This window comes from Varanus komodoensis, unplaced genomic scaffold (assembly GCF_004798865.1).
Source record: "Varanus komodoensis strain SLA01 unplaced genomic scaffold, ASM479886v1 scaffold107, whole genome shotgun sequence".
NCBI lineage: Eukaryota > Metazoa > Chordata > Lepidosauria > Squamata > Varanidae > Varanus > Varanus komodoensis.
The window spans coordinates 1,067,278-1,076,788 of record NW_025335305.1 but is presented as its reverse complement, the minus strand read 5'-3'; the positions used below and the strand labels follow the sequence as shown (position 1 = coordinate 1,076,788).

Below are 9,511 nucleotides of genomic sequence, written 5' to 3'. Positions count from 1 at the left end.
TCCGCACTATTTCCTCTTGCTAAGCTTCGGTTTGACACTTCGGAGAGACGTGGGTGGGTGGAAATACTGGTTCAAAAACTCCAGCGACTCCCCCATGTCTCCTCCCCTCTCGAAAAAGGATGCTCGCGCCTCGGCCTCTCTCCGCCTTCTATTACACAAGGAGGAAAAACCTGACTGAGGGTTTATAAACGAGAGGCGGCAGGCGTCCTGGAGAGAAACGGCGGCATTCGCCTTGAGAACAGAGCCGGCAGGAGGAGAGCGGAGCCTGAAAGCGACACCTGCCCTTAAGCGGACCCGGGGAGGTTGCAACTCCAAAGCAGCAGCCAGATAGCCCCCTGCAAGAAACTTTCCTCCGCAGCCACCCTACCTCACTGCTCGGCGCAATTCCCTTCGAGAGGCTTAGCGCAGTTTCCCTGAACTTGGCGCCTGCCCTGCCAGCGAAACCAGCAGCCCGCCGCGCTCAGCCCGCCGATCCGCCTGCTTTGCCCGACCCGCACCGGCCAGCTATGAGCTCAGAGCACTTGGTGTACGACCTGGAGAAAGGGAGCCGCGTGATCCTGGTGGACAAGTCGTTGCGCAAAGAGGGCCCCTGGAAATGTCTGAGCATCTGCTCCTTCGTGCTCCTGATCGGGGCCACGCTGCTTTTCACCCTCTTGCAGTTCGGAGCTTTCCGGCAGTCAGAAACCGAGGTAAGCAGCACGGGGAGATGGGGCGAGACTTCTCTGGGGAGGGCGGATTTTGAGGTATCCACCTTTTCCTCTGGGTGGCGCTGCGAGGACTTGCACACCGGGCATCGGATAATGGAAAGGAGCGCCGCAAACAAACTGCTCCTATTGGCGAATAAACTCGGAACCACCCGTTCAAAATAGCACAACGTTATTTCAACTTGCATCTCCCACCACCAGATGTCCCAAAACCCCGATTCTCCCCAGCCAGCTAAGAATTGGCTTTGCGGTCTGATCGCATCTTAAGGGGCTTTTAGAGGAAAGATAGTATTAAGCGTGGGATCAAGTCCCATTGAACTCAATGGGCCATTTTTAAAAGCAATCATGTGTAGGATTTTGTTTGGCAGTGCTTGACCTATGGCGCATGTTGATTTTGCCCTTTTAGGCAAAGAGGCAAAAGAGAAGATTTAGTGGGCCTGAAGTGGGACTTCTCACACATGCTAGTTGAGCACCAGATGGCCAAAAGACCCTCAAAGAGCTCAGTTTGAGGAGGTTTAATTCATTTGAATCATTGGCACTGGAGCATTTTTCAGCCAATGTGTCTATTCTTCTTGGGTAGTTGTCTGCAATATTTGGCAAAGAGAAAGGACAGGACAGGTAGAAAATGTTTTCATTTCTGTTTATGAGCACACATTCAATAGTGTGATCTAGACAACTAATTTTGTATGTCCATTAAAAAACCTTACTTATTAAAGGCAATTTTGCCTGTTTGAAGAAAAGAGCTTGGCAATCTTTTTAGGGCCATTGAGTGGATTACTGGGATTTGATGCCAGTATTCCAGAGGGAGTTTAATAAACTGCACTCAGCCCTGTGCTATTTTTCTGTGCATTCACAAGGCTTCCCTTTTCAGTCTTCTTCATTGGACATAGATAACTCCAGCTTGTGGCTATCACAATATGTTCTATACCAATAATGGTATTGAATGTATACCATATTCTATTTGTTCTACACCCATACTAATCTAATCTCCCTCATTTCTTTTTCAGGAAAACAGAAACCCACTTTCTGGTAAGTATTTCTAAATACTGACATTTTCTTAAGTGACACTTTCTTTACCTGCAATGGGCCACTACCCCTGCTGGAATCTCATGGATTCTTAGCTCAAGGACTCCTCCTCCTCTTTTTCCAAATCTTTTAGGGGAAATGGGCATGATCTGGGGAAATACTCAATGCATTCAAATCCTGTTGAGTAAATGTAACTGCCTGCTTAATTATCCAATTGAAATGGCAGAGTTTGGAAAAACTGATAGGTCTCGACTTGGCAGGACTTGCAAGAAAGTGCACGATGGGGTACAGGTTTACCAAAGGGTGGTTCCCATTTCTGTTTCGGACAGGGGCAATGTCCCTCATGGAACTTGAAGGCAGATCCTTGAAAATCAGACTCTAGTCACAGCTTTGGATGGCCTGCAGAAGGGATCCTGCCCGCCCTCACAGGCTTTCTGTGACGGCTGGACTGTATTCTGTCTCCCCACGGTCCCCCTTCCGAAGAGGCTGAGAAGGACATGTCCCCTGACCATTTGCCTTTCTCTCTTTGCAGAAGGGTTGCCGGCGACCATGAAAGTGCAGGCTCTGGTGTCCAGGAAACCAGCTGCACATGCCATTGGTGAGTAGCAATCTTTAAGTTGCTTGAAAGGGTCTCAGGAGTTCCAGGTTTTAAATAGCATTATTACCATGTGACCAGAATAAAATAGCAGAATTGAGGGATATCACATAGTGATTGAATTAGGAAGCATAGGGAAATGTAGGGTTCGAAGTGAGGTTTTGAACTGCATTTTAAGCAGGGTTTGAACTGTATTTCTTAAATGCAGGAGTGCAGTCTGGTATTCTGGACCAACGGTAAAGGTTGGCTCATAATCTGGTTAAGGCCAAGTTGCTCCAAAGTATCTGGCCTCTCTACTGTGCCAAAATGCCAGGCCAAACTGGTTTCTTGCAAGGCAATCAAACTAGGCCCTGCAGAACTTTTGTAGCCTGATTTCCACTTTGGGGAAGACCTCAGGACCCAAGGGCAAAAGGCGTGAGGCCAAAATACATCAGATATCAGCAGATGTTCCCTTAACATTCTTACTGCCAATAACTAAGTCTTAGAACAGGCACTGGTCCTTGGGAAGAAGTCTTGGGAAAGGGAAAGGGCCCTCTGAGGCTTCCCAGAGGGTTTGCTTGGATCTCCCAGGGGGCAAAAGATGTGCGATGCCTTAGCAGAGCAACAGAGAGAATGGCCGAGGGAATGGGTGGACAGGTGACTCTCCTTGATTCTGACTGGCTCTCTCGTCCTTGCCTTCCATTACAGCTAACTTAAGTCGCCACAACCAGTTGCTCTGGACAACCAAGGTAGCACCTTCCATGTTGGAAAATGGCATGCAGCTAAATGAAAATGACAATTCCCTCGTCGTGCCTTCCACCGGACTCTATTTTATCTACTCTCAGCTCTTGTTCCACGGAAAGGGCTGCACGTCCCCCGTGCTGCTCACCCACACCATCTCCTGGCAGTCTGCACAATTCAACACAGAAGTGGACTTGCTGAAATCCATGAAGACCGTCTGCGAGGGGGGACGTGATCCCCCCAGCCACTCAAAGTTGTGGTTCGAATCAATTTACCAGGGGGCTGTTTTCAAGCTGCATAAGGGAGATCGCCTCTGGTCTAAAACCGATTTACCTCACCATCTGGACTTAACACGGAGTGGGCAGATCTATTTCGGGGTGATTGGCATGTAGGCGATTGTCCTCACTGAGCGCCCCCTTGCCTCATAGTAAGTTTTCCAGTATTCCAAGCAAAGCCCAAGCGAACAAATAATCCATGCCTCTGTTTATTAGAAAAGCCAGCAAAAAAAAAAAAAAAAAAACAGGGGTCTGCTTGGATGGCCAGTCTTAAGACCAAGAAGACCCTGCTGATATGAAGGAAATGGCACATGGTCTAGAAGGCTTGGGTGGGTGCATCATCCGGGGCTCTTTTTTAACCCTCTTTTGATTACTTCATTGATATGAGTTATTTATTTGAATCGCCCTTTTTTATGACTTATTCCTAATTTAATTTAATTAATTTATCTATTTATTTATTTATTTATTCATTGTGTGTGTGTGTGTGTGTGTGTGCGCGCGCGCACGTGCGCATTGGAAGGATTGTGGAAGCCATTGTGCATGCGTGCATCTCTGGTCCACTCAGGACTGCACATGGGCAGAAAGGTTTTGTGCTGCGCATTCAGTGAATGCGCGTCTGCCATTGTGTATGTGTGATACTTGGACTAGCCCGTGGTTACATGTTTTGGTGCTTGTGGAATGCATGAAACTTGCTTGAAAGGAAATGTATGTTCCAGGTACTGTCTGCAGTTCATTGTATGTCCCTCTTTTTCCCCATATTTATATATACTGTGTATATCTGTGAACACTTGACAATGTCAATTTAATGAATTGCAGGAACTGCTCCTGAATTGGGGATTGGGGACCTGAAGTTCTTAAATAAAAGGTGCAATCTATGCATGATTAGACCAAAATTCCTGCAGCTCCCAGGATTCCCCAGCAACTATGGCTGGCTGGAGAATGCTGGGAGCTGCACAACTTTTTTCTGCCTAAAGATGAAGAGGAAATCAACAGGGAAAGGGAAATCAAGGACAGGGAAATCCCCTGTCCCTATTGGGGAATTTCCAAAGCCCATCTGGTAGATTTTCTATTGAAATGTTGCCTGCAGTTTTTCATGAAACAAGTAATTTTAAAATAAAAAAGACCTTGCAAATTTATTTTTATAAACTATTTTATAACAGTGACTCTTTCCTGTGCTATTTGCTGTTGGGCACATGGTGGAGACTTATATTACAACTGTTTTTATTTGGTCCTGTACTTGAATGGGAAAAAACAATGAGACTGCAATAAAAGATCTTTATAAAAATGTACTGTGTCCTTGAAATTAATTGTAATTAAATTAATTGTAATTCTGTTGTTTTGTCCATGAACCATAATGATTACATAACACAACAGTTATATGGGCCCTGTTCTATTTCACATTAAAATGAAAGAAACATATCTAAAACCAGAAGTAAAACAGTTATCCGGCTTATGGTCAGCCACAGGAGTGGGCAATCTTTTTCTGCCCATGGACCACCAAACACTTAGAAATACCTTTTCAACATAGCTGCTTATATCAAAATCTATTAAATAACTGCATTTTGCCATTTGAAAAGTTGTCCTGGGCACGGCCTTATGCTATGGGAGGCATCACAAAGGACAGGCAACCTTCCCCACAGGCTGGATACAAGGTTTTGGCGGGATCTAAGCCTCAACACACTGAACATTTCATTTGAAATCATTTTTCAGCACCTACAAATCCTATTTTACAGCAGTCCCACCTGCCAGTACGAAAATGTGTCAATTTCAACAAGTGGGAGAGGCAGGGCACCTCCATAATGAATGCCAAGAAATGCCTTGTTCTCCACACTATTCATGGCTGGCCTAGTGTTAAGAAGTTGGAGTAGTCCTGACATTCTGTAGTTTCCTGTGGTAACTGCATTTCAGCTTATTTATTCCATCAGTCACTTAGACACTTAAAGAGCTACACAAAACTGCATGATTAAAAAATCAGGATGGACCCAGATTTAAGTCAGAGTAAACAGTGGATGCACTATAAGTTGGCTTGCTAAAGTCCCAGTGATTTAAATGAATCTAAGTAGGACTGGAAATATGGATCCATCTCATCACCCCCGCTCCCCACCTTAAAATGTCAAGCCAGGCAAGTCAAATGAAAGAGAAGATGACATGTTTACTCCTGAAAAAGTTTTACTGTATTCATTGGGGCACACTCGCAGAGTGCTCCATTGAATTAAATGGAAGTTACTTCTAAGTAGACACACATAGGACAGTGCTATAAAAGCGGAGGTGCTTGACAAATGTGACCTTTGCAAATTCTGAACCGAAGCAATCCAATTCCCTCCTTCCTAACTAACATGCAACTTGGAACTTGGTCACTTATCAGGTTTTGAGCTTTCTGAGTTGTCTAATGTAGATATAGCCTCAAACAATAAAAAATAACTAAGGGAATGCCTGTTTCCATCTATCCCTACCAGACCACTCAGAGCATCAATGGAGGTCTTCTTCATGACCAGCCCCAGATTTGGTGAGGAGGAATTGGCGAGGAAAAGAGCCTTCTCCGTCATCACACCTCACCTTTCGAATTTCCTTCCAAGAGAGGTGCAACTGGCACTCGCATTATTTTGCTTTCAGCACCAAGTTAAGACCTTTTTATTTAGTATTTCTTTTTAAATTGTGATTTATCGATCTTGCTGCTGGTTTATTATTTTAGTGTCCTGTTGTTTATGTTGCGCTTAACCTGCTACTGTATTTGATACAGTATTTTTATTGTATTATGTACTGGTTTTAGCTACATGGGGTGGCATACAAATGCAATCAATCTATCTATCAATCAATAAAACAAAATGTCAAACTGGATGCAGAATGTTGGGATAAATTAAAAATAGGTATTTAAAAGTGTCTGTTTCTTCTGCTTTGTTTTGAAATCACAGGTTAATGCAGAAATGGGATGGAATTAGAGGAAAACACCAAAGAAAGTTACACACTGGATAGAAACCATCCCGTTACAAGGTTCTTCAACATTTGGGTGAAAAAGACAAATTTGCCTGGGGGTCTATAAGGGAACACTGACGGCACGCAAGTGCTTGGCTCGGAGAGTCGATTTTTGGAACAGAAAGGGGTAGGAAATGTCTAACTCTTCTATTGTTGCATATTTTTTTTACTGTGAGGAGAGGCATTTGTGGAAATGTCTGCCTTGGGAGTCCAAATATTATGACTGGTTTTGTCCATTCCTTGCTTTCACAGCAGAGACAGAGCTAGAAGCTGGCCAACTAGAGCTGGAGCACCCTGCTCTGAGAACCCTCCCTGAAGGAGGCAGCCGGGACATCTGCTTGCAGTAGGGCCTTCTCTGTGGTGGTGCCCAGATTGTGGCCTGCGCTCACCGGAGAGGTTTGCCTGGTGCTGAGCTTATATTATTTTTGGCGCCAGGTCAAAACCTCTTTATTCAATCGTTATTTTAGAAATGAGTACTTTAACATTTCACCAGTCACTTTTGATCTAATTTTTATTGATTATATGTTATTTATTATATTTGTATGTATTGTTTTATTGTATTTTGATTTTAATGATTGTAAGCAGTCCTGAGATGCCATGCATAAGGGACGGCATAGAAAAGTTTTAAATAAATAAATAAATAAAATATTTCTGGGAGACTTTCTGCCTCACCATCTTGCTGAACATGGATGCTTGCTGAAGAAAAGGTGGAGGGGCATTGCTGAGCTCTTTTGCAGTAGAGCACATGCTTCCCGTCTTCGTGTCCATCCTGAACACTGCTGCATTTGCTTGCTTGCTTGCTTTTGAATGCAAATGCCCTCCTCTTGCCTGCCTATACATCCTTTTTTCCCCCAAATAGGGATGTCCTTGGAAGGGAAGCCCCCTTAAGGAAACAAAGAGAGGGACTTTACAGCCTATGTAAATTAACATATGCAAATTTGCAGCTCCTCCCACACCTTCTCAGGAACTAGCACTGTCCCTATGGGGCAGGGGAAGATCATTAGCTGTTCCACCCCAGGAAGCAAACACACTTGAGCTGGGCCTGGGTGAGGGCAAGCAAGCACGCCAGGGGCCAGTTCCAGCAATGGGACAGCACCACAGAACAATTCCTCTCCCCAGAGGTTTCTTTTAACTCTGAAAGCCGGGACATAAGAACAAAAGAAATGCCCTGCTGGATCAGACCCAAGGTCCAACTAGTCCAGCAGTCTGTACACATGGTGGCAAACCAGCTGCCCACAGGATCCCTCAAGCAGGAGGGGTGCAAGGCCTCTGTCTGCCCAAGCTCCTCAGCAACTGGGGCATGCAGGCTGGCCTCCTCTGGTGAAGGAGGTAGTCCATAGCCAGCAAGGCTAGTGGCCCCTGACAGCCCCCTCCCTCATGAACCAGTCCAATCCCCTTTTAAAGCTATCCAGAATAGTGGCCATCACCACTTCCTGTAGCAGTGAGCACCATAGTTTAACTATATGTCAGGAGAAGAAGCACTTCCTTTCATCCGTCCCAATCCTCCCGCCAATCAGCTTCATGGGATGACCCTGGGTTCAAGTGTTATGGGAGAGGGAACAAAATGTCTCCCTTGCCATTTTCTCTCCACTGTAGGTCACTCTGGACACCTCTAGCAAGTCTCCCCTTTTTCGCCTTTTCTCTAAGCTGCACAAGCCCAGCGGTTGCAACTGTTCCTCGCTCCGGCCCCTTCATCACTTCCATCTCTCCCTGCTTTTTTCAGTCCAATAATGTCCCTTCTCAGGTGTGGTGACCAGAACTGTACACTCCGTAGCCACACCAAACACCTGCATAAAGCGAGTAGAACCTTAGCAGCTTTATTTTCACTTTCCTTCCCAATCGAGCCTAACACGGAGTTTGTCTTTTGTGCAGCTGCTGTGCACGGGATCAACAATTTCATTAAGCTGTCAACCACAACCCGGAGACCTCCTTCTTGCTCAGTCCCTGCTACTCAGATTCCCATCAGCCTATGCTTGAAACAGGGATTTTTCTGCCCCAACATGCGTTACTTCACACTTGCTTACAATGAACTGCATCTGCCATTTCGATGCTCATTCCCTCAGCATGGAGATATCCCTTTGGAGCTTCTCATGATCCCTTTTGGGTTTAGCCACACTAAAAGTTTGGTAACATCAGCAAACACGGCCATTTCACTGCTTACTCCTAATTCCAGATCATTTATGAATATGTTGAAAAGCATTAGCCCCGATACAGAACTGTCTGGGTCCTAATTACATCCATTTATTGGGAGAATTACCATGTATTCCCTCTCTCTCCGTTCTGGACTTTAACCAGCTACTGAAAAAAGGGCATCGCACCACAAGAACTCAAGAACTCACTTCTTGAGTTTTTCAAGAAGGCTAGCATGGATACTTCTAAGATATGTTCAGTGCGTTTGTATTGTTGATTTATGGATTGTTGAAAACCCCCCTGGAGAGCTTTGGCTGTGGGGCAGTACAGAAATTAAGTGAATACATAAATGCATAAATAAAGTCATCAGTTTGGATGTCATCAATAAGCCGAGAATTTCATCTTTTGTCACTATTATCCGCCTTAACTTCTCCGACTCTCTTCCTGAACACATACATTCAGGAACATGTAGTTGCTTGGCATTCTCAGCTGTGAAGACAGATAACAAAATTTGCTCAGCTCTTCTATAATCTTTTTATCTTTCCTCAGTGCTCCTATAATTCCATTATCATCCCATGGTCCCTCTGCCTCTCAAGATGGTTTCTTGCTTCTGATATATTTAAAGATTTCTGTATTGTTGGCCATGATGATGCTGGCAATACGTGCACCTTCTTTTTCTCCCTCTCCAGTCTTCTGCTTGCATTTGCCTTTTGCAAGATTGTGCATCCCGTGTTTTCCTCGTTTACACAAAACCTCCATTTTCTGAAGAAAGCCATCTCTGTAAGTTTCCTTGACTCTACTTGCAAACTATACTGCTAACCTCTTGAACTTTGTGCTGCCTTCAGTGAGCTTCTATTATTTGAATTGGTGCAAAATAGAGCTGCCAGGTTGCTGACGGGGACGGGGCGTTATGCTCACATGACTCCAGTCCTCCATCAGCTTCACTGGCTTCCCATTGAAGCCCGGGCCCAATTCAAGGTGTTGATTATGACCTACAAAGCCCTAAATGGCTTGGGTCCTGGCTACCTGAACGAGCGCTTACGTCCGTATATGCCCGACCGCCCTTTGAGATCTGCGGGAGAGTCCCT

General features: G+C 45.0%; 1 protein-coding gene across 1 annotated transcript; it reads left to right on the top strand.

Annotated features, from left to right (window-relative positions):
- The first annotated feature begins 217 nt into the window (after positions 1-217).
- Positions 218-3,658, top strand: TNF (tumor necrosis factor). The gene is made up of 4 exons (XM_044419762.1): positions 218-689; positions 1,712-1,733; positions 2,263-2,328; positions 3,013-3,658. The coding sequence occupies exons 1-4, from the start codon at positions 507-509 to the stop codon at positions 3,435-3,437; spliced, it is 696 nt and encodes a 231-aa protein (XP_044275697.1). The 5' UTR covers positions 218-506; the 3' UTR covers positions 3,438-3,658.
- The last annotated feature ends 5,853 nt before the right edge of the window (positions 3,659-9,511 follow it).

Bases quoted from the DNA above. Each gene is read 5' to 3' on its own strand.
- TNF (XM_044419762.1), top strand. From the start codon at position 507: ATGAGCTCAGAGCACTTGGTGTACGACCTGGAGAAAGGGAGCCGCGTG. The intron at 690-1,711 runs GTAAGCAGCACG...TTTCTTTTTCAG, and splicing joins TCCGGCAGTCAGAAACCGAG to GAAAACAGAAACCCACTTTC. The intron at 2,329-3,012 runs GTGAGTAGCAAT...CTTCCATTACAG, and splicing joins ACCAGCTGCACATGCCATTG to CTAACTTAAGTCGCCACAAC.